Raw genomic sequence first — 26,539 nt, 5'->3', positions numbered from 1 at the left:
GTATAAACTGATTGCGCATGGTGTTATAAGTATTTGCACAAAACGTTTAAAGTGTTTGCACATATTGTAATAGGTGTTTGCACATAACGTAATATATGTTTGCACATAATGAAAAATGTGTTATACATTACGTACTAGGTGTTTTCATATAACGTTATAGGTGTTTGCACAAAATGTAATAGTCATTTGCACATAACGTAAAACGTGTTTGCACATAACGTAAACGATGTTTGCACAAAACGTATAAGCTGTTAACACAAAACGTTATAAGTATTTGCACATAATGTTTAGGTGTTTGAACATACTGTAAAAGGCATATGCACATGACGTAATGAATGCTAACAGAGAGCATCAATTGTTTGTCAAAACGCATATAAATTATACCATGATAAATTATGTTTTTCACTGGGGATACATATGCATAAACACAACATAAAGCCGTTAGACTATTGTACCATGAGGTTTACATAAAACAAAGATGTATAAAAACAAAACGTTAAGAATAAATAAACTCATCATAGATACCAGGACTAAATTTAGTATATACGCCAGACGCGCGTTTCGTCTACAAAAGACTCATCAGTGACGCTCATTCATCATAACAATCACATTTGAAACAGGACACACTTATTAACTGACCTACGTGAAGGCAGAATAGACACAACATAGAGAAAATATGAAAGAATGTAAAGGTGGTTGATTATTAAGTTTGGACGTATTCGCAGAATATATAGTAGTTACAGCAAAATGTAATGCAACTTGCACACACCAAAGTTTAGCAATAACATATCATACAATTTTTTGACTAAGCACATACTTAATTTGACATATATAACACAGAGATGGAGTTTCAAGAAATAATTCAACTGCACATAACATAAAGAAGAAATGACAGAACGTAAAGGCAAAGCGATAAAACACATTAAATATTTACACTATAAGACAGTTCGGGCGTTCCATATATAACTAATAATTTATCATTTCACGTATTTAGAAAACAAGGGTCATTTGAAGTTTGAGAAGGAAACAATTATAGTTTTGTGTTGATCGGTAGTTAGTTTTCCTCGTAGTATGTTGTTGGTTATTCATCGGCTTATGAACCCATAATGCCTATATTACTTGTGTTTTTATTATTTCGTATATGAGAAACTCAGGCTATTATAAATTTAAGAAGTCAAAGTTTAAAAGGTGACTTATGTTCGTATATTGTATCATTAGTGTTAGAAAATTGGGTAATTCAACTTTTCTATTTCAGGACGGTGACACTCTTTTACATTCAGCTGTTTCCGGAGAAAATATAGAAATAATCAAACTGTTATTAGAAAATACGAATATATATCCAAATGAACAAAATGAGGTAAAGAGTGTTGTTCTAGGCATTAATTTGCCTAACAGAAACATTAAACTGAATGTCTACATAAAACAGTCAATATAATCAGTACCTGCTTTACCAGTATATTTCCATTTCCATTTCAATAAAAACAAATAATCACAAAGGTTAACGTAGTATGTTTTAATAGTTTTTAAAGCATTATACATTACTGATTGAATAAGATTTAATTCATAAAATATGCTATTTCAAATTTCATTAGATATTCAGAACTTAAATAACAGTGTGATTGGCTTTAATTTTCAAAATTTTACAATGATTCATGTTCGAAATTTTTTTTGTGTTAGATTTGTTCCATTGTATGCTCTATAATGTATATTCTAGCTTGGGAATACTCCATTTGACTTAGCTGTAGAAGAAGAACGATTCAAAATAGTCAAATTGTTATTAGGAAAAACATGTATAGATCCAACAAGAGTATATAAGGTATGTAATGTCCAACTTAAAAGGGTTACCAACCGTTGCTTTATCGACAAAAACATCCATCAAACTCAATGTTGACACATCACCAGGTGTACCTGCCTGACAAATACACTGAACTAAAGGGAAAAAAAAAGAAATCTACAATGACCAGTTAAGGGGGTACAGAACACCTAAGAAAAGATAACTCTTACTCATGGTCTGATTCATTGCTACGTTTTAAAATCATGTGCAATATGCAAGCTTTTAAAAGATCATGATTAGAATGTTTACATTATTGTTAGGAGCAGCTGTACACCTATTGTTATTCATTTAATCTTTTAATACATTTAAAGTTACTCATTTTCCATGAATGAATCTTTAAAGAGACATAATAGGGAGATTTCAGAGTGAAATAAATTTACCAACAGAAAACCAGGACGTTAGAAAAGGAGGGAAACAGAAAGGTCAAAGGACCATGATAATTGTTTTCGTTTTTTACTTGCCAATGCCTAGGTCTTACATGAAATGAAATAAAGTACAAAAAGTCAAAAATCTAAGGATGCTACCATTTGATTGTATGGGAGAAAATTGGGGGGGGGGGGGGGGGGGGCTAGAATTGTGTCCTGCATTTTTCTAGTTGTAATCATTGGGGGAGGGAGGATGGGACCGGGACATTTTTTAAGCTCAGGATTTCGGTATCCGGGAATTGTTTTTTCGAATCTCAGGACGTCGGGATTTAAATTTATTTAAACTCGGGGTTTTGTGTTTTTAAGCCCTGGATTTTTGGATCAGGACCCTCCTACCCTCCCTTATCTGACATCATTTTCCTGCATTTTTATTTTTCATTCTCTAGGGACCTTCAATTTTCATTAGTTTATCCTGATATTGTTAAAATAAGTTGTAATCTGCTTGTTATGCCAAATTACTGTTCCTGCCTTTGTTTCCTCAAAAGCCTAGCTGTCTTGCCTTTTTTCAAATTTCATCCAAGCCCCCCTCCTCAAATGGTAGTTCCCTCTGACATTCAGTGCTGACAATACAATTTTAACAAAATAAATAAATAAACCATGGACAATTATACAATGTTTCTGTTCGTAGATCTTCGTACCTCGGGCTTCGTACCAAATTGATTAAAATCAAAACTGAATTGACTCCACAATACTTATTTTTAACCATACCTGTAGTTTTTAATGAAATACACTAATACACGTAGTAATGTAAAATAGGTTATGAATAATTTTTAATTTTAAAATTTCTCGCATATTTTTAAAAAAGTGCAATTGAATATTTTATTACATGATTTATATTCATGTAAAAAGTTAGAAGATACCGAGAGGGGTAATCAACCACCAGTACATTAATTACATGTCATGGAACAACGACTAAAAGAAGAGAAAAAAACATCCGATCCAGTCCACAAAACACTACACATTTTTATGCACTCTCACTTTCATCTGAATAAAAAAAAATACTACATCTTTCTAGTATCTTTTTTTCAACCTTTATCCTGACAGGTGTAGAAAATAGACGGGTGTCTTCTATTCCTTCCGCAATTTCAGGGAAAATAAAGTCTATATTTAGAATCATGGTTAAAACTGAAACTACACATGTATGATATAAATAGAACATGTTATTTTTGCTTTATCAAATTTAAATTTCGAAGGGATAGCAAAATTTGTTATTTTTCTTTTGTTGTGCTTTTGTCATGTTTGTGTATCTTTCCGAATTTTTAAATCAAATGCAATTTTGAAATAAGTATAAAAAAGAAAGTGTGGTGTTTTTGCAAGTGAGAAGTGAAAATGTTTCTTCTCAAGTTTCAGTTCAAAATTATTACTGAATATAGTAATTATTCTCTATAATAATAAGGGCCCAAAAAATTATGTGAAACTTGTTACTGCCGTGCTTTTTTTTTTTGCTACAAACAGTTGTATTTAATTTTCATAACCTCTGCAGAAATACTAAAAAAGTTCTATGTTTAACGAACTAAATTTCACAGTATAAGGATTTCGCACAGTCAGCTCTATTTCATCTCTTATGAACCGTGGTTCTTTGCACGAATAGTTTTGTTCTTAATGTTTGAGTGGTATATTTTTGAATCTGTGGACCAATAAAGTGAAAATCTTGATCATGTAAAGCAACTGCCAACTTTAAAGCTTCTCCCTATGTATCATATGTATTTTTAGCGTGTCATGCTTTTAATTTCAACAGCTCGTATCTCAAATCAAAAATCAGTTACATCCTATTTTTTGGGGGTGGGGGTATTGTTTTACCCCTGTCCGTCTGTCCTTCCGTCCGTCCCATTATTGGTATATAGTTATTCGGCATAACTCCTCCTTCTGTTTGATTCCTAGGAAGTTTCACTTTGCTGTCTGTTGAGTAGTTAAGTATGTACATTGCGCTTCAAAAGAAACTATTCCTTTTTCAAACAATTTTATGTGACTACATGTCCATTATGTATTCCCTGTGCATGGAATGGGTTGACATGTCATAAAATGTAACTATATTGTTGTATGGTCAATTGAAGCTTGTGTAATATGATTTTTTAAAATAAACATGAATTCATAACTACATAAAAGTCATGGCCCGTACAAGTGTTTCTTATCAAAAAACACAATTATCATCCCCGAGGTCAAAGTTCAAGGTCACATGAAGGTCAAAATTTTAAGAAGGCACACCACCTCATTATGATACATCCACATGCCAAAGATGTAAGGCCTAGGTCAAAAGGCGAAGAAGTTATGGCCTACATGGTTGCGTTTTTCACGAAAAAAAAACAATATAAAGTTGACCTTGAGGTCACATTTGAAGGTCACAAAAAGGTCATCATGATGCAAGACACTCAACCCCGTGATGATACATCCACATGCAAAACATATAAGGCCTAGTTCAAAAGACGAAAAAAAAAATATGGCCATTATGCACTTTTTGAATAGATTTTGCTCTTATTTAAAGAATCAATTTAAGGGTGGGCGTATTTTAAACTTAAATACCAAAAAATCTAACGGATAAATTTTAAAAAGATTTTGCAAGAACGACCGACTAGTATAGCACTCCAAATGATTAGTTTTTTAAAAAAATTAAACGACACATTTTTTTTCAAAAAAAATTTCTTCTTCAAGTACTAGAAGCACAGCATTCACTTTTCGGGGCTGATTCTGATACCCCCTTTTAAAATTCGGGCAAAATTTTAAATCCGGAATAAAAACTTACAAGAAAAGGGTATAAATGACTAAATATTCACCTCAGCTATCATTATAAGCTATGCTATTGTCAATTTAGGATTTAATTTAAAAAAAATTAAAATATTTAACTCTATACCCATATTTCAGAAACTTCCAATTTTGGCCGATACTGGTATGTAAAAGATGCCATGTTTGAGTTGCCAAATCTTTTAAACCTATGGTTCAAATCTTTTAAAAATTTTACAAGATGTTTAGGTTGGCCTAGTTTATCAATGAAAAAAAAATAAGAAAAATTAAACGACAGGATATTTTTGGGGTATAGTGTTGGGTACCCCCTTAAAATACAAAAGCATTCACATTGTTTGATTCTTTAAACTCAGTTGATGGTAGGCAATGGCTGTATTATTAAGACAAAATAAAGATCTAATTTAAAATTCAGATGGGCTCATCCTTAAAGTACACTATCAAACTTAACGTTTTTCAAGTCCAATAACAAATACATCTGAATAATTTATTTTTTACATAAAATGTTTAAAAAAAACCCAAGAGTATGCATACGTGAGGTAGTACTGCGAATATTTTAAATTTTATATTTCAGGATGGAAACACTGTCTTACACAAAGCTGCTAGAAGCGGAAATCTCGAAATGGTCAAATTGTTATTAGAAATATCAAATATAAATGAAACTCAAAAGAATAAGGTAAAAAGTATTTAGTATCTCCATAGATGCTCTTACACTTCATCAGTTCTTTGGATAACAGCGGTCTGTTGAAGGTATTCGTGCTGCTTTTTACTAAGTGCCGATGTAGTCGCTCTTCTAATGAATATAGGGAATAGTGAAAAGCGTAATATCCTCTATTGTTTAGAAGTTAAAAAATTCTACAAAACGGTCCAGGACTTCAAAAGATTCTTTAACTATTTAGACATTTTTTTGCTCAAACTTTTTCCTAGAACAAAGATGTATAAAAACAAAACGTTTAGAACATTTAGCATAACAATCACATTTGAAACAGGGCACAATTATTAACTGAACTACGTGAAGGCGGAATAGAAACAGCATAGAGAAAATATGAAAGAATGTAAAGGTGGTTTATCATAAAGTTTGGAGGTACATATGTATTCACAGAATATATAGTAGTTACAGCAAAATGTAATGCCATTTGCACACAACAAAGTTTAGCAATGACATATCATACAATTGTTCGACCAAACACATACTAAATTTGACATAACAAAGATATGCAGTTTCTGGAAATAAATGCACCTGCACATAACATAAAAAAAGAAATGACAGGACATAAGGGCAAAGCGACAAAACACATTAAATAGATACACTATATGACATTTCGGGCGATCCATATATTACTAATAATTTATTATTTCACGTCTTTAGAAAGCAATAGTCATTTGAAGTTTCAGAAGGAAATAATTGTAGTTTTGTGTTGCTCGGTATTTAGTTTTCCTCGTAGTATTTTGTTGGTTATTCAACGGCCTATGGACCCGTAATGCCTGTATTACTTGTGTGTTTGATAATTCGTATTTGAGAAACTCAGGCTATTATAAATTTTAGAGATCAAAGTTTAAAAGGTTACTTATGTGCGTATATTGTATCATTAGTGTTAGAACTTTGGGTAATTCAACCTTTCTATTTCAGGACGGTGACACTCTTTTACATTCAGCTGTTTACGGAGAAAATATCGAAATAGTCGAACTGTTATTAGAAAATACGAATATAGATCCAGATGAACAAAATGAGGTATATGGTGTTGTTTACGGCATTGATTTGCCTAACAGAACCATTAAACTGAATGTCTACATAAAACAGTCAATATAATCAGTACCTGCTTTACCAGTATATTTCCATTTCCATTTCAATAAAAACAAATAATCACAAAGGTTTACGTAGTATGTTTTGATAGTTTTTAAAGCATTATACATTACTGATTGAATAAGATTTAATTTATAAACTATGCTATTTTAAATTTCATTAGATATTCAAAACTTAAATAACATTGTGATTGGCTTTAATTTTCAAAATTTTGCAATGATTCATGTTCGAAAATTTTTTCGAGTTACATTTGTTCCATTGTATGCTCTATAATATATATTCTAGCTTGGGAATACTCCATTTGACTTAGCTGCAGAAGAAGAACGATTCAAAATAGTCAAATTGTTATTAGGAAAAACATGTGTAGATCCAACAAGAGTATATAAGGTATGTCATGTCCAACTTCAGAGGATTACCAACCGTTGCTTTATCGACAAAGACATCCATCAAACTCAATGTTGACACATCAGCAGGTGTACCTTCCTGAAAAATACACTGAACTAAAGGGAAAACACATACACCTATATAATTTCTTTTTTACATAAAATGTTTAAAAAACAAGAATATGCACACAAGAGTTAGTACTGCGAATATTTTAAACTTTATATTTCAGGATGGAAACACTGTCTTACACAAAGCTGCTAGAAGCGGAAATCTCGAAATGGTCAAATTGTTATTAGAAATATCAAATATAAATCAAAATCAAAAGAATAAGGTAAAAAGTAGTTAGTATTTCCATAGATGCTCTTACACTTCATCAGTTCTTTGGATAACAGCGACCTGTTGAAGGTAATCGTGCTGCTTATTACTTACAATGTAGTGCCGATGTAGTCGCTCTTCTAATGAATATGGGGAATAGTGAAAAGCGTAATATTCTCTATTGTTTATGATTATAAAATTGTCTACAAAAACGGTCGAGGATTTCAAAAGATTCTGTAACTATTTTGACATTTGTTTGCTCTATACTTTTTGTGCAAGAGAAGGACATCTTGATGTTATAAAATCTCCGAGATCTCTTGTCTATATTTGAAAACAATGGTAGAAATGAATAATTATGCAAACTTTGTAAAGTAGCAAATAGTTAATTGTATGAAATTCTTAAGGGGTGATATAATTTTTTTTCAGCCCACTTTATAAATGTACGTGTATAAATCCAACAATTTGCCATCATATATATATATAGTAACCCAGTATATCGATTAACATGAACGGCAGTTTAGAGAATTAATCATATCAACTAAGGTGTTGTGTTAACTCTTTTGGTATATTAAATGTCGCTATCATTTAAAACTTAATACTTTTAGATTTTCATAATATAGAACCACATATTAATCCGTAGGCTCTCTAATAACACAGTTATTAGATTTCTTTTTCTTTTATTGATGTTATGTTAGTAACATCGGACGTCAGTATAGACAATAATACTCCTTCAACTAGAGACTATGATACCTTACATTTAAGATATGGTCAATTTGGCTATACAAAAACTTATCAATGATACCAGGATTTAAATGTTATAATAGGGCAACACAAAATGTTCTTAGACCATAGATTCGAAATCTCATTGAAAAATAACCAATGTATTGTTCTCTATCTATAATAATTTGGAAACAGTGTAGTATTAGCAGTATTCATGCTCCATCAAAATCTGAAATGGACACGTTCTAAAAGATCAAAATATACAAAATATCTAATTTCTAACTAAGAACTGGCACTACATTAAAAAAGAAATATCTTACTGATTCTCTATAGATAGATTGTTCTACCTTCAAAACTTAAAAAATTTGAAATTGACACGTTCCAATAGATCAAAATGTACAAAACCCCTACTTTCTGAGGCCGATACTACGGCTTTATCATAAACTATATTACTGATACTCTATAGATAGATTGTTCTGTCTACAATGTTTTGAAGCAGAGTACATTGCTTGCATAACTTGTTCATATCAATATTTTCATGTCAAAAACAAATCCTTTATTGCGAAATATATAGTAAAAATTTGCCTTTTATCTTTAAAGGGATAAAGGCGTAAAACAACAAGAACAAGTGAAATGTTAAAACATTATAGTTGTAGTCGAATGATTTAAACCTTTCAAAAAAGAAGTTGATTAAAACTACATATATGGAAGATTGAATTATTTTATCGTCATTATACTGATGTGTCACTTGTATTTATTATTTTGCGTATTCAGAAAACTAGGGTCATTTGAAGTTTCAGCAAGAAATAATTTGTGTTCCGTGTTACTTGGTATTTTTATTTATTTCTGTGCGGATATTCTATGATTAGTGTTAGAATTTTGAGTAATTCAACTTTTCTCTTTCAGGACGGTGACACTCTTTTACATTTAGCAGTTTCCGGAAAAAATATAGAAATAGTCAATCTTGTATTAGAAAAAACGAATATAGATCCAGATGAACAAAATGAGGTATAGGGTGTTGTTCAAGGCATGATTTACATAAAAGAACCATTAAACTGAATGTCTACATAACATTGTCAATATAATGAGTACCGGCCTTCCTAATTTACTTCCATTACCATTTCAATAAAAGAATACATTATCCCATCGGCTTATCTTCATGTATTTCAATAGTTTACGATGCATTGCACATTACTGTTTGAATAAGAGTTACTTTATGAAATGATGCTATTTTAATTTCATTTACTATTTAGAATTGAAATTACAGTGTGATTTGCCTTTTGTTTTCAAAATATTAGAATGATTTGTGGTTTACAACATTTTGTATAAGATTTGTTCATTTGTTTGCTATATAATTATGATAATGTTTATTCTAGCATGGGGATACTCCATTTGACTTAGCTGCAGAAGACGAAGGATTCAAAATATTCAAACTGTTATTAGGAAAATCATGTATAGATCCAACGAGAGTGTATAAGGTATGTAATGTACAACTTCAGAGGATTATCAATCGGTGCTTATTTTACAAAAGCATCCACCAAACTCTATCTTGTATGATGAATACACTTACAACATAAGAAAAAAAGTAAATTGACCAATTACCAATTAAAATGCAAAAGCATCCACATTGTCTGATTCTTTCAAACTCAGTTGATAGTAGCTAGGCAATAGTTGTATTAGTAGACAAAATAAGACCCAATTGAAAATTTAGATGGGGTCCCTTTAAAACTACACTATCAAAACTTAACGTCCGTAAAGTCGAACATAAAATATACACCTTAATAAAAAAAATGTTATTTTAAAAAAAAAAGAACGTTTCGTAGATTATCTGTTATTTTCATTGTTTTATACACTATTAAGTAACTACTGAGAATATTTTACAACTTTATATTTCAGGATGGCAACACTGTTCTGCACAAAACTGTTAGAAGGGGAGAGCTCGAAATGGTCCAATTGTTACTAGGAATATCAAATATTAATCCAAATCAAAAGAATAAGGTAAACGGTATTTAGTATCTACACTGGAAAAAGTAGTAAAAAGCGTTATATCCTTTCCTTTTTCGGAGTTGAATTATTGTGCAAACGGTCCAGTATCTCGAAAGACTCTCCATTATTTCTACATTTCTTTGGTCTTTACCTCTGGTGTCGGACAAGGACATCTTGATTCAAATATAAACTGAGATATCTCTTATTTTTATATCAAAACCATGGACAAATGATGGAGGAAATGAATTTTTATGCAAAGTTTTGTCAAAAACAGTTATTAAATGTAGGCATATGTTTTTGTACCTTTTCTATAAGAAACTCTCAACATTTCTATTTAAGAACGGGAACACTCCATTTGACTTAGCTGCAGACGAAGAACGATTCAAAATAGTCCACTTGCTATTAGAAAGAACATGTATAGATCCAACAAGAGTATATGAGGTCTGTAATGTAGAACTTGAGAGGACAATCTATTGTTACTGAATCGGCTTAGAAAAAATCAAACTCAATGTTGACACATGAACAGTTATATCTACCTGACATATACACTTTAAAATAAAACCTAAGAAAAAAAAAAGGTACAGTAAGAAAATGCAAAAGCATGCACATTGTGATTTAAAACCCAGTTGATGGTAGGCACTGGTTGTATTATCAAGACAAACTAAAGATACAATTGAAAATTCTGGTGGACTCATCTTTAAACTACACTAACAAACTTAACGTCCACAAAGTCCAACATAACACGTACACCTTAATAATATAATACAAAAAATATTTGCACACTATAATACTTAAAAAAAAGATTCTCCTCCATGAATGCCTGTAGTGTTCATGTATTTTATACTCTTTTGAATAAGTACTGTGAATATTTCAAACTTAATTTTCAGGATGGGAACACTGTTTTGCACAAAACTTCTAGAAGTGGAGAGCTTGAAATGGTCAAATTGTTACTAAAAGTATCAAATATAGACCCAAACCAAAAGAATAAGGTAAAAGGTATTAAGTTTGTCCATGGATTTATTTTTCCTTCTGCAGCTCTTAGAGTTACAGCTTCTTTTTGAAGAGTTTAGTGCTAATAAGTTAAGTTCCTATTTTATGTTTTCTAAGCTATTTTTTTATTACAAGATTTTTCCATTGTATTGTTGATTTTCATATGATATTGGTTGTCCCTTTTGTATCGTTTGTTTTTTCAAAAGTGCTATTTGAAAATTTCCCGGGGGGTTACTTTCTAAATATTTAGTGGTATGAGTGTGCCGCACAAAAGGGTCCCCTTTGCATACCATGCTGGTTAGCACAGGGTCCCATTTTCATGTCTGCTGGTTAGAACAGGGTCACTGTTTCATGCCCTGCTGGTAAAAAACAAGGTATTTTTTTAAACAAAGTATTTGTCTAGAACTTATTTAACTGTTTAAGATACAGTCTAGAACCCAGGTATAGACCAGCATCTATTTTATACGGTCTAGAACAGGGTATACATTTTCTGAGCGTGTCTAGACCAGGGTATGTTTTTCGATATTCCTGTTTAGAACAGGGTATGTTTTTCAATGTTTTCTGGTTAGAACAGGGTATGATTTGGCAAGTCCTGTTGGCACAGTTATACCCGAAAGGATAGTCAGTACCCCCCAAACCTCCCGGGGAAAATTTATTAATAACCGTCTGTTACCTAAATCCGCAAGTTCGGGGTAAGCAACTTATGGGTCCCTGTATTATAACACTCTAACGAATCAAGTCAAGGGAATGTATCATAATTCGAAACAATTTGATATTTTATCAATAATTGCAACTAAATTAAATCTTTTGAGAAAACATGTAAACGGACCTGTTTTTGTATTGTTATGAGTTACACTTAATGACTAAAATCCGCAAAGACCCATCGAAACCACATTTGATACAAAAAAAATAACAATAATTTTAAGATATTTGGATGATATATTTGCTCACGATAATGATCACTTCAGCATGAATAGTAAAGAAATCCTGTTGAACTAACTTTACATAAAGGTAATACTAACAATGACCACTGCCCTTTCCTCGATCTTGATATCTTTATCATTAACGGGAAGGTTAATACAAATATTTATAATAAAAGAGATGATCATTATCATCATTCGTAAATATAACTCAACATTTAGACATCTTACACGTTCAGGTATTTCACATCCAATCTTTTATGGTAACATTCTTTACAAAACACAAAAATGTCAGTATACACCTCAAAAGCTAACAAAACCTTTAATATGATGAAAACATAATCTTTCAATCAGTTTAATTGATGTCACTAACTGCTAGTAATCCTTTATTAATTTATGTATTATTGACATTTTGATTAGGTTTTATTGTTACCTATTGTGACGTCGGACTTGGACTTCTCTTAAACTTAGTTTTACTATGCGTACTGTTATGCGTTTGTTTTTTCTACAATGGCTAGAGGTATAGGAGGATGGGGGTGGTTGAGATTTTAAAAACATGTTTAACCCCGCCACTTTTTTGCGCCTGTCTCAAGTCAGGAGCCTTTGTGAATCTTGAATGATTTTTAATTTTAGTTTCTTGTGTTTAATTCGGAGTTAAGGGGGCTCGCGGGTATAAATCAATATTTTTTTTTTATATAGGATTTTGCTCTATTTTTCTATAAATGAAGTTTATCATATACCTAATAGAAAAATGAAATACAAAAATGGGGTCACCGTTCATTTAATCTAACAATCTGCCTCCGAATGAAGCATATATTTTTGTTAATGTCTTTTTTTTCTGTTGAACTTATAGAAAAAAAGGGGTAATAACGAAATAAAATAAAAACTAAATTACATAAATCGCATAAATTATGCCATTATTTAGTTTATGTACAGCTTATTTGAAAACAATAATAAAAAGTATAGGTCACCGATGAGTTAAAACATTTTTTCAATTTAAATGGCATTTTTGCTCAAAGGGAGATAATTTGGAGGTTTGTCGATGATATAAACATTTTAAAAGTCATCTGGGGCCAAACTGAATCGATCTTTTTAGTTGATCTTTGTACCATATCATAAGGTAATAACTAATCATGCTAATAGTGTAATAAATAGAATTTGTATTAAAAAAAATTATGTTTATTTTTTGGCTGATATTTTTGTACCCGCGAGCCTCCTGAGTATGACGTCCATTATCACTGAACTAGTAACATATTTGTTTAGCGGCCAGCTGAAGGACTCCTCCCGATTGGAGGAGTTTCTCGCTGCATAGAAGACCCATTGCTGGCAATAGGCTGTTGTTGTTTCCTTGACACATTCCCCATTTCCATTCTCAATTTTATGATAAACGGGACGGGAGATGGTGTTGTCTTTCTTTAAATAAAACATTGGGAATAGTAGTGTAAGGCGTAGTATCATTTTTCATTAAGGAGGTTGAAATGTTTTGCAAAACGGACCAAGAATTTAATTGATTCTGTTAATATTTTGTCATATATTTTGCTCTACTCGTCAGATAAGGACATTTTGATGTCAAAAACTGTGTGATATCTTGTTATCTTGTTAATATTTCAAAACAATAGTAGATTTTAAACAAACTTGGTCGAACAACCATGTGTAAATTGTATGATATTCACAAGGAGTGTGATACAATCTCATTTCTAAATTCTCTTTTTTCATCCAATTAGGGTTGCATTTCTGTAAATATTGAGAATGCAATTACCCATAGGAAGTCCTATTACGGCTATAACTATACCACTTTTACTATGAAGTTTTGAAAAATATAATATCCTAAAATGGAAAGTTCATATGCACTACCAGTTTTTTTTTCAAGTGTCAAAACATAGGGCTGTGCGGTATATGTTAAACGTTTATATGCTCCGAATTTCTAAGAGTTTAAACTAACAAAAAATTTCTTAACTACCCCTACCTTGAAATGTATATTTACTTACATTCCCAAGTTATGTCTCTATGACACAAAACATATAGATCATAACTGGGAACCAATATGTACATGAAATTAATTAGTAAGATACTCTCGGACTTCAGCTGCTCCCTTTCACTGTTAGAAATGTACATGTATTGTTTTGACTCTCATGTTATGAACACAGTCCGTATGGGTCCGTACAACTGTTAATTATTGATTCAACAAAACCTTCAGTAGCCTTGATGATTGTCTTGTCATAGATTGAGGTATTTCATTTTCACACGGGATGCTCCATACTAAAATATATAACAAAAAGTAAAAAATGTTTCGTTCCCTTATGTTCATTTTCGTATTTTGGACAGTACCATGCGTTTGTCCCCAACTTTTTGTGTGTTGGGTCCAAGCTCGTTGGCCATGCTTGTTTTTATGACCTGTTATATTTAAATGATTGTAATCTCTGTACCATATATGCCGAAATAACCATACAATGATAGAGCTCAGACATTTGGTAAAAACTGTCAATTTACGGATAACAAAAGAGATAAACTGTGAAACCAGCACAGAAAAGTCAATAAAAAGGGACAATATTGGCATCTTTCATAGATGGTGACAACAAATATAGCAATCTGAAACTTAAATTCAATCAATTTCATGTCAAACAATCCGAAGCACTGACTACTGAGCTGATGATACCCTCGGGGACTGATAGTCCACCAGCAGAGGTATCGACCCAGTGATGTAAAAATATAAAACAACGCGTTTAATAATTTATTGCGTCCGAAGCGCTTTTCTGGATTTACCTTCATCAGGAACGCTCAAAGCCAAACATTTGGAATCCGAAGATGTATAAGTACCGAAAATCGTTGAAGAGCTATATGTTAAAAATACCTAAAATAAATAGCCAAATTCATCTAAAGCCAACTTTGCCTGAGGGAGTTGAAACCTTAGTTTCATAATAATTTCAAAATTTATAAACGGACAATTTTAGTAAAGTTTGTTTAATCATGTCAGTACCGAAGCACTGACTACTGAGCTGATGATACCCTCGGGGACTGATAGTCCACCAGCAGAGGTATCGACCCAGTGATGACACGGGCCACTTGTGATGCTCATGTTAGTACAAACACGCTTAATAGTGTATTTCCGTAGATCACATTTGTGAAAAGGGAACAACATGTATATTAGGAACTTATCCGCTATTATTTGTGATACTGATATTCCATTACGGGCAACAAACTCATGATGGCATCCGTAAAATTTACAAAGGGATGATTTCAACTACACCATTTGGAACTCTTTGTTTAATAGCATCCTTGTAAGCAGCAAACCTCTATCAAAAATACTTTAATCATCTGGATGTTGTAAATACATAATGGTTATCAAAAGTACCAGTATTATAATTAAGTACGACAGACGCGCGTTTTGTCTACAGGAGACTCATCAGTGACGCTCAAATCGAAATGTTTATAAGCCAATCAAGTACAAAGTTGAAGAGCATTGAGGATCCAAAATTCCAAAAAGTGGTGCCAAATATGGCTAAGGTAATCTATGACTGGAATAAGAAAATTCTTAGTTTTCGAAAAATTCAAAGTTTTGTAAACAAGAAATTTATAAAAAATGACCACAGGATTGATATTCATGTCAACATCAAAATGTTGACTACTGGGCTGGTGATAACCTCGGGGACGAAACGTCCCACAGCAGTGGCATCGGCCCAGTAGTTTAAATGGTTATCAATAGTACCAGGATTATAATTTAGCACACCAGACGCGCGTTTCGTCTACATAAGACTCAACAATGACGCTCAAATCGAAATATTAAAAAGCCAAAACAAGTACACAGTTGAAGAGCATTGAGGATCCAAAATTCCAAAAAAGTTTTACCAAATATGGCTAAGATAATCTATGCCTGGAATAATAAACTCGTTATAGATATCAGGATTAAACTTTGTATTTACGTCAGACGCGCGTTTCGTCTACAAAAGACTCATCAGTGACGCTCGAATTCAAAAAAGTTAAAAAGGCAATGTGGTATGTTATCCGTTATTCAGGAGTAGTCCTGAAATTAACGTTTCGTATAATCTCAATTATGATTTTTAAATCTTATTTTCTTTCATCTTTCGCTCGGTGTTTTGTAACCCCCTTATGTTCCCCAGGTATGCGGAACTTATTCTTCCAAGTTACCCTTTTCAATATTTTTGACACGATAAGTGTCATATTAACTTCCAATCCGTTTATAACAGGTACACTTTCAATTATTCCTTTTAGTTATACTTGTATAATTCATATTAATTATCCAAACACAAAGATCGTTTTGTTTTTAATTATATTTCTTATATGCCTGATTTTGGTATTTGTGGGTGCAATGGTTGTGTGCCATGCATTCTTTTTTTTCTATCTCATATCAAATATTAAAATGATGTGTTATCTACAAAATTATTTCATAAGATTGTACATGTTTGTGCTTGTTCTATTAGTTTTTTCCACATCGTGACTTTTCTTTTTTGTAGGAGATGAATACTCCACTTGACTTAGCTGCCGACGCAGAACGATCCAAAATAGTCAAATTGTTATTAGAAAAAACTAATATAGACCGAAGAAGAGTATACAACGTATGTAATATTCTACTTAAGAGAATTTTCAAGCGTTGCTTAACCAGCAAAGACAACTATAAAACTCCATATCTTAACACGTACAAAATGTACAAATCTTACAAATAAACTTACAACCTCAAAGGGAAAAGGACGTAAAGTCACCAAAAAGAATGCAAAGGCATCCTCATTGCATGATACTTTAAAAGGCGATTTCTGGAAGACATTTGTGGTTTTATAAAGATGAATAAATTTCAATTGCAATTCAAGTAAGGTGAAGTCACTTTCAATTGGCAACCGTGAATCTTAATGCCCACAAAGTGTTCACACTTAATATATATACCTTTATTATATACTCCAAACTTTAAAATACAACTGTATTTTATTTTTTTATCTGTCACATACCTGTAGTTAATGTGTGGTCTTTAACATAATATATTTAAGTTCCTACTTTTTTTTACTTTTGTGTAAGTCTAAACATTTCAAATGTATATTTCAGGATGGGAACACTGTTTTACACAAAGCTGCCAGATGGGGAGAACTGGAAATGGTACAATTGTTGCTAAAAATGTCACATAAAGATCCAAATCAAAAGAATAAGGTATAAAGAGAGATGAGGCATGTCAATGGGTTGTCAACTTACAATATAATATAATAATGAAATCATCTCAGCTAACAATTAATATCACAAAATATTTTCAATAATACTAATTAAGAAATAATTCATGGGGTCTTGAATATATCGTGATTTTACCACAGGTCGATATGTTACCCCTCACTATCGCTCAGGTTAAAATAATTGTCACAAAATATCACGATATATTCAAGCCCCCTATGTATTATTTCGATTCTAATACGACAAAAACATCAGTTGTTTTAGATCGAAGGGCTCCACGTGAAGGCATTATTTGCCGTTCCGATAAATAAAGCACTATTAACGGACGTTTAAGATCGTAGAAAATTGACATGCTTAAACTATTAACAATAAAATATTAAGATAAGTTTTGATAAATCAATGATAATTGTACTTATCGTCGCTGGGCTTCTAAACTGTCGTATATGACTTTTTTGGCTAAAAATACTTTTTGACACAAATGGTCTGGGCGGGAGGAAATCTTTGGTATTACAAAATAGCATGCAGTTAGACCAATCAAAATGTGTTAAATAAGACATATTACAAAATTGCCAATGTCAGTTGTTTGTAAAGTTTGCCTTAAAAATGTTGTTTAAAAACTTGAAAATCGTTGTAGAATGGCTTTAGGAAAAATATAATTGTACATTTCTTTATTTCTGTGAAAATAGTTTATGGATAATCCAGAAATGTCAAAGCTTTTATTTCACTGCTATTTACAAAAATGTTCAAGTTCACATACGACATTTTGGAAGCATGCATTTTGCCAAAATTTTCAAAGCCTGTTTGTGAGATATTTTTTAAATTGAAAACATTTTAGAAGCCCAGCGACGTTATATGTCTTATGTGTATACAAAAATGGCTTTATAACACATTTTAGCATCGTTTGATTAGGTTACTTGATGATTTTCGCTTTCACAGGCGTGTACTTTCCCGTAAAACGGTTATATTCTTACGTCATCATTCCATGACGTCGAATAGCTCATCCATACAAAATCATATGACGCGGGAAAACGATCGGAACAGTCCAAATTATCTATTCATATAATACCACGGGTATGTACTCAATGTGTTTGAAGAACGTCCTGTTAGAATTGCTCACAATTTCAGCGGTAAACGTGACATTTTCTAACAAATGAATATATAATGGTAGCGTATGTGGATCTAAGTACCCTTCCAGAGCACTTGAGGTTACTAACAGGTTATTGAATGGGTTCGTGTTACTGAGTGTTACGTTTTCTATGTAAAAAGTAAAATCACAAAAAAACTGAACTTAGAGGAAAATCAATTCGGAAAGTTCATGATCACATGGCAAAATCAATTAACAAAACGCATCAAAAACGAATGGACAAGAACTGACATATTCCTGACGGTACAGGCATTTTCAAATGTAGAAAATGGTGGATTAAACCTGGTTTTATGACGGTTGCCACATGTTGAGCAGGATATGCTTACCCTTCCGGAGCACCTGAGATCATCCCTAGTTTTTGGTGGGGTTCGTGTTGTTTATTCTTTAGTTTTCTATGTTGTGTCATGTGTACTATTGTTTGTCAGTTTGTCTTTTTCATTTTTAGCCATGGCGTTGTCAGTTTATTTTAGATTTATGAGTTTGACTGTCCCTTTGGTGTCTTTCTTCCCTCTTTTATAGCGCTAACCCTCTCACTGTGATGACAGTCTCATCAAATTCCGTTATATATGTGTAAATGTGTAAACTGTACTGTTTCCTTAGATTTTGCAATTATTTTGTATCCTTCTGTAATTTGGTAATACCTGTATTTTACTGTACATGCTTCTCACCTGTTTTGAGTTTAGGAAGTCTTTTGCATTTATAATCCCCCCTTTCTTCGGTAAACAGTGACTGTAATTGTTTTCCCGTTTAAATTCAAAACTTATATACTTAATTTTAAGGTTTTTTATATATTTCTGGAAACTATATTTTTCATTTTGTAGTCAAGACAAAAACAATGATTTTGTTTGTAGTACTTTGTCCATGTTGACCAGAAATTAAAGATCTCTTGATTTTCAAACATCTATGCAATTTTGTATTTACAATACTTCCATCTGTTAACAGTGTACAAACATGTGTTGTTGTAGTTATTCTTTAAGGTAAAACGATACCGAATGGCATATCTCCCGATTTCCAAACTTTTTGGCACACTTGTTCATTGAATCGAGTTACATCGGAATATGAAATAAAAAATGGGGGTCACCATTTTTGCTTTCTTGGTATTTTCATAGGAAAACGTAAATTTTGGCGACAAATTTACATAGATATATAGGGGAAATGCCTTTTTTTCGGCTTACTTTTTTAGATTTTGCCATGGATGGCTGTATTCTTATATACGGAGAAAAACAAAAAACTAACATAATATCCAGGATTGTATACTGAATCCATACATGTATAGAAACTAATATGTCACCTTCCTTGTTTTTGAGATAAATTGCATCAAAGTTGATTGATACCCTTAGAATTTGACCGAAAACGTCTGACGTTATAGTATACAGAATATAACGTTAGTACTACTCGGAGATATGGAAAACAAAATATGTGTCGGAATCTGAATGGTGTTTATTTTTATTTTCATTTCCGCTGTCGGGTTTCGTAAATTTCTTAGTAATGCAATATGAAATTCTACTGATATAATTTATTTCGTCCTGCACATGGAAAGGAGTAGGTCCGGTAAGGACCGATTTTGGCCTCAAATTTCAGGTTCATCTGACGAAAGATTTTGACCACTTTCTAAACACTTAAGTGTCTATTTTATTTGAATTAATTAGTTTATGTGAAAGATTTTAACAGATTTAGTCATAAAAACGATCCGAATCAAGCTCAAATATCAAAAATCTACCTAATATGCCGAAAAATGTCACTTTTCAGATGGTTTTTGGTAAAAATGAAAGTGGCCGCATCCGTGTTCATTCTCAACCTTTATATATGTTATGTATTATCATAAAATACAACTTACATTTCAATATTAAGGATGAACACGAATGCGGCCACTTTCGTTTTACACGAAAACCGTCTAAAATTTAACTAAAATGCTAGAATTATGAGGATTTCAGTAATTTAGCATTACTTAATGGTGCTAGTACCGGATATATGTGCATTGTATTGTCAAAAACAGCCCATATTTATGTAGCAGAAGCACTCTACTGTGCAATAAATAACTAAAGGTTTACATTTTAACAATTTTGTAAAACTGCTATATTTTGGGGCCAAAAGTTGTGAAAATTATGAGTGTATAGTGTACTCTGCGTGGTGTAAATGTGTGAGTTGGTTGCTCAGCAAGTCGGACAAACCTTGCAAACTGTATGCAAAATTTCACAAAGTTCAACAGTCTGTCATTTGTGGAAAATTATTTACAAAACAAATCTTGAGATCATATATGTATTCTTTATAAGTAAAACAAACTGCGAAATATAAAAGTTCCAGCTTGAAATTCCACACGTAAGAGATGTAAGCCGGAGTCTGTACCTTTTATATTTTATCAAAATGCCTTATCCAGCAACCTGTCATGAACAAAAAATAAAGAAAATCCAGACGATATGCGCACCTTCAATATGAGTAGTAACACCAGGTGCATCATTTAAACCTGAAGCAAAAAGAATGTAGTCCTAAATAATTAGTACTACATATAAGTATAGATATGTACATTGTAAAATAAAATGTATTTGTACTCACTACGACACAAGTGGAAAGCTCGGAGAGTCTCGCTTTTCATCGTGTTTCTAAAGATCGTACACATACATTTTATTTTACAATGTACATATATATAGTATATTTATCAACACAAAGAAATACATACACTTCTTTTTTTACATGTATATCTACTTGTATACTTGTTCTAAAAACTCCTTTTAAGTCTGTGAAACTCCTCGGGCTTTTCCCGACGCCTAGTATATATGTGAGCAATATACCCCTCAGGGCCTAAAAAGGCAACTATGTTAATTTTCTTTCAGTCGTTTCGTCTCCGAACTTGTACATGTACATTATTTCAGACTCAAATCACACAACAAAAACACACTACCACCAAATATCCATGCAAGCGTAAATTAACACGAATATAAAATCTAAATGATTTCAAGATCTAGCTATTTCTGTCCCTTTCTGCCGTTTTAATAATAGTTAGTCAGTTGTTTAGTTGTAAATTTCGAGAAAAAAATGTGCAACGGACCCAGTCTGACTAGAGCCAGTCCCAACTATCAACTTGCGTTTGTAGACGCAAGTGAATACTTCGGGCTGGCTTTAATCAGACTGTAACGGGACCTAAATTTTATTTTTTATTTTTGCCGAATCAAGTTCCCATGTATTTTCAGCCTACGTTAACTTTCTCAGGCCTCATTCCGATGTTGTTGTCTGTCCTGTGTAGAATTGGTCTAAAGGATTACAAAGCTAGCACTTTATTTTTAAAATGTTCCCGATTTTACTCTGTACAGACTAATGAATTTTATAGACTGTTTAAACTTGGAACACAGGGAAAGTTATTCGGCAAAAAAACAAGTTAAACCACTTTTTTTACATTCCATACAAACAAACTATTTTCTGTGTAAGTTTCAAAGTCTGCTTGTATTGTGCTTTGTCGCCTACGTCTATCCGTATTCTTATCTAGAAAATTTCCTTTTTTTCCTTTTTGTCCGAGCAGTGTTTTTGACGACTATTTTAACATGAAATAATAGTTGTACAATTCCCTGTTTTTTCACACATCGTCCTAAGTTTCTATAGATTAGATTTCTACTTTCAAAATAAAATTTCATGTTACCGTTAAAAATGTCACATAGTTAAAAAAAAAAAATTCTCTTTGTGATTGCAGAACCTGCTGCATTGGCTTGTATGTGTGAATGTTATTCGATAACGTCAGGAACGATAACTCGTGTCGTTACGTCATTCGGTATCGTGTTACCTTAACAATACAAAAGTCACATTTCCGTTTAATCGGTTCATTTTGTGTAAGATTTCTTTTGTTACGGATTGTTTTGCTATTTAAATTTGCTTTTATAAAATGTGATTATCTTACATTAAAGAATATATCTCCTTTATGCAAAACTATGATTCTTTGCCCGTCATTGACTATCTTCTTTGTCCTTATTTGAATTAGAACTCTTCGTCGTTTTAATAAGCTTTGGATCATAAAATATTTAGACCTCACTCTTCACTGGAAAGACATTTGTTGTCGAAATGCGCATCTAGTGCAGAAAAATCGTTAATGTTATTACTACCACTGGGTCGATGTTTCGGCTATGGACTGTTAGTCCCCGCGGGAATCACCAGAACAGTAGCCAGTATTTTGGTACTGGCATGAAAATACAGATTGTTTTGTTCTTCTAATTTGATGTTATAAAATTTTAGAGTTTTTTTAATTAAGGAATAGATCTCCCTCATGAAAATCCCTGATTCCTTGTCTGGCATTGACTATACATGTTTGTTCTTTCTGCATCTTGAGATAAGCATTGGATGTCCAATATTTCGACCTCGATCATCAATGAAGAGACATTTAGTGTCGAAATTTGCATCTGGTGCAGAAAAAATTGGTACCGTTAATGATAGTTTTGGAAATTAGAGTATCAAGAGGTTTCCGTTGAAATCTTTTTGTTCCATGTTACCTGAAATTGTATTGACTATGTCCAAAATGTCTCAAATAATTTTTGTTTTCATCTAGATTTGTGTTTTTAATGAATAAATAAGATTTGAAGATCATTAAAATCTTAATGAAATCTGCTTTTTCTTATCGAATTATGACTGAAAAAGGCTGATTTATTACTCATATTCACAATTATCCATTTACGAGAAACTAATGTTGTATGAATATTAGAAGCAAAGATTTTAAGAAATGAGTTTTGTTCGAACATTTTGAGATTAATGCAAGAATAATGATAAATCAACATTTCAATTTCAGGATGGTGACACTCTTTTACACTCAGCTGTAAATGGAGAAAATATTGAAATAGTACAATTGGTTTTAGATAGAACACAGATAAATCCAGCTGAAAAAAATCAGGTATGGGATGTAGAATTTGTCAACATTTGCTATTTGCTTTGTTTAGTATTTCACCTGAAGTAAACCTTTGTATGTCAGTAACTGATTTTTATAGTTTGTTCCCATGTTATACAATCTCTATAAGCCCGTCTCAAGGCAGGAGCATGTGATTCAATGGTTATCGTTTGTTGCTGTATATCATGTTTGTATTCGTGCATTATTTTGTACATAAATCAGGGCGGTTTTTTTCGTTGGAAAGGTTTGACCTTTTGTAATTTCGGAGCCTTTTATAGCTGACTATGTAGCATGTGATTTGCTCATTGTGGAAGGTCGTACGATGACCTAAATGTGTTAACGTCTATGTCAGTTGGTCTCTGCCTGCTTGAGAGTTGTTATTTTGGCAATTATACCACATCCTCTTAGTTTCATCCCTTATTGTATTGTCAATATAACCTATGCTATCCTCCCAATATAATTTCATTTCAATTTCTATAAACGAAAAAATTCCAATAGTAACTCTCAAAAGTTTGTTATGCATTATACAATACGGATTGTACAAGACTTCATTTATCAAAGCAAAGATTTGTTATTTTTGAATTTCATGAAATATTCTGAATATATTGATTGTTAGATTTGCCTTTTGTTATCAAAATATTAAGATGATGTTTTGTCTAAAACATTTTATTGTACAAGATTCGTATATGTGTGTGCTTTATGTATGAACAGCGTAATGATTCTTTTTTTAGAGTGGTGACACTCCGTTTGACTTAGCTGCAGAAAATGAACAATTCGAAATAGTCAAATTGTTATTAGCAAGAACAACTGTTGATCCAACAAAAGTATATTTGGTGAGTCATGTACTACTTGGGAATATTTTCAACTGTTGCTTAAATGGCTCAGAAAACCATCTAACTATATACTCTAACATTGAAATGAGACCCTTTCTTAGAAATAAACTTAAAAGGACAGGGAACACAAACGTCTAGTAACCAAGAAGGATGCGAGGACGGTCAAATTGTCCAATTTGTTTCCCTCAGAAACGTTTAGGTTATGACGGTTTAATAAAATAACATCCAATTAAAAATTCGGGTCATTCGGAATCAACTTCTTTCTACAGTGATTGCACTTAACGTCTACAAAGTCCAACATAATTTATTCAACTTTATATATAATGGCATTTAAAAAAAATCTAATTCAACAAAAATGTACATGTTTCCAACCTCTAGCAGAATGTTGGTCTTTCATAGAATATTTCTAAGACTCCAGCATTTTTACATTTTTGCAAAAATACTGTGAATATTTCAACCCTTATCTTTCAGGATGGGAACACTGTTTTACACAAAACTGCTGGCAAAGGAGAGTTCGAAATGATCCAAATGTTACTAGAATTATCCAATATAGATCTAAATCAAAAGAATATGGTAAACTATATTTAATGTGTCAATGGATTCTCACCTTGCACTGTGCATGCTGTGTCAGTTAATAGAATGAAATAGTCTCAGATAACCATTAACATCACAAAATATCTTCAATAACAGCTGTATCCATTCTTCTCATAGCAATTACGATTTTATAAGTAAAAATTAAGTTTGTTAAGGATGTTCGCTTCTCTTTTTCAAAATAACAAGCTTTTTGATTATATATAGATAAAAGAACTGAAAAAGTAGAAACATATAACTAAACAAATTAAAAAGAAGAAACATATGAAGATCAGTGTCTATGTTTTTGAGAAACAATCAAATGAAAATTTGGTTATAACTAATTCTCTTTAGTTTTGGCAAGCATGTTACATTGGCATCTTTTTTCTGTAAAACATATAAACAAATAGTGAGGATTTTATAATATTTGAAAAAAATGGCTTTTTATTTATATGTAATACAATTATGAAAGAAATCGTAGGGGTTAGTGGCTTAATGTTTATAGGCACTGTCTATAAAACTTACGGATTTAAAATTAAGACTAAAGTGACTGATTAAATATGAAAAAAAATATTTTTGTACATACCATAGGATGATTTCATGCATTCTGTAATCAAAACAGATTAGAACATTTGTATTTCTCATAATTATAAAAAGCAACTTGAATATTTCTTTCAAAAAAGTTTTATATCAAACAAAAGGAATATCCCATTGTATATTCCGATGTAAAAATTTATAAATCGATTGAGAAAAAAAACAAACAATTCCGGGTTACAAAATAAAACTGACGGAAACGCATTAAATATAAGAGGAGAACAACGACACAACAGAATCACTAAAATGCAACACGTACAAGAATGAACTATAATATAACAATGTGACGTCACTTTTGTGCGTCGATGTTTTTTGACAACATATAATAAAGTATTCGGCTGTGCTTTTTTATGTGCTGATTTAGGTTGTTTTACGTACTTTTTTCATTCTGAAGTTAGTCGCCACTTAGGGTTTAACATGTATATCTATTATATAGTCATTTTTAATAAATTTACTGTTTGCAAAAGAATGAATTATTCTAAATACTAATGATTTCGTATTTCAGGCAGATAACCGTAGCCGTATTTGGCACAACTTTTTGGAATTTGTGGTCCTCAATGCTCTTCAAGTTTGTACTTGTTTAAGCTTTTTAAACTTTATCTGAGCGTCACTGATAAATTTTATGTATAGGAGACGCGCGTCTGACGTATTAAATTATAAGCCTAGTACCTTTTGATAGCTATTGTTTGTGTTTTTCTCTGTTACCTTTATTTTCTTTTGTTTATTTGTATTGTAGTCCTGTCATTCGATGTTGTCATTTTAATGTTATATTTAACATTGTCATAAAAGTGGGAGATTTGGGTAGTCACACAAACAAGTTCAACCCACCATTTTTTCTTAAAATGTCCTGTTGCAAGTCAGAAAAATGGCCATTGTTACATTATAGTTCGTTTCTGTGTGTGTTGCATTTTAGTGTTTCTGTTGTGTCGTTGTTCTCCTCTTATATTTGATGTGTTTCCTTCAGTTTTAGTTTGTAACCCGGATGTGTTTTTTCTCAATCGATCGATGAATTTGTACATCGGTATACTAAGGTTGCCTTTATTTAGTATATTTAGTTATTCGAAAGTCGTACTTTAGGTACATATATATAAAACAATATTGTACTTCACTTGAAGACATCGATTGTTAACGGGTAAAGGGGAAACCACAAGCCCGTTACATCGAAACTGATGACGATATAGTCACACTGATCACAATACAACAGATCTCTTAAAGAGCACAAATATACAAATATGTTAGCATAGTATTCTTCAG

The 26,539-nt window shown here is 32.0% G+C and overlaps 2 protein-coding genes across 2 annotated transcripts in view; both read left to right on the top strand.

Annotated features, from left to right (window-relative positions):
* The window catches only part of LOC139526221 (putative ankyrin repeat protein RBE_0317), a 44,853-nt gene extending 42,582 nt beyond the window's left edge, over window positions 1–2,271 (top strand). Inside the window, exons 4-6 of the mRNA XM_071321348.1 lie at window positions 1,256–1,357; window positions 1,715–1,816; window positions 2,221–2,271. Of these exons, the coding sequence (XP_071177449.1) occupies window positions 1,256–1,357; window positions 1,715–1,816; window positions 2,221–2,271 (255 nt within the window). The remainder of the gene's footprint in view (window positions 1–1,255; window positions 1,358–1,714; window positions 1,817–2,220) is intronic.
* A 3,304-nt stretch (window positions 2,272–5,575) lies between these two features.
* LOC139527214 (putative ankyrin repeat protein RF_0381) lies at window positions 5,576–25,751 on the top strand. The gene is made up of 14 exons (XM_071322541.1): window positions 5,576–5,671; window positions 6,626–6,727; window positions 7,085–7,186; window positions 7,413–7,514; window positions 9,125–9,226; window positions 9,595–9,696; window positions 10,115–10,216; window positions 10,544–10,645; window positions 11,092–11,193; window positions 16,587–16,688; window positions 17,167–17,268; window positions 23,193–23,294; window positions 24,020–24,121; window positions 24,593–25,751. Exons 1-14 carry the CDS (start codon window positions 5,618–5,620, stop codon window positions 24,707–24,709), a joined length of 1,395 nt encoding a protein of 464 aa, XP_071178642.1. The 5' UTR covers window positions 5,576–5,617; the 3' UTR covers window positions 24,710–25,751.
* Window positions 25,752–26,539: the final 788 nt, after the last annotated feature.

Source organism: Mytilus edulis, chromosome 6 (assembly GCF_963676685.1).
Source record: "Mytilus edulis chromosome 6, xbMytEdul2.2, whole genome shotgun sequence".
NCBI lineage: Eukaryota > Metazoa > Mollusca > Bivalvia > Mytilida > Mytilidae > Mytilus > Mytilus edulis.
The sequence above is the reverse complement of the archived record's forward strand: the minus strand, read 5'-3'. Positions and strand labels throughout refer to the sequence as shown.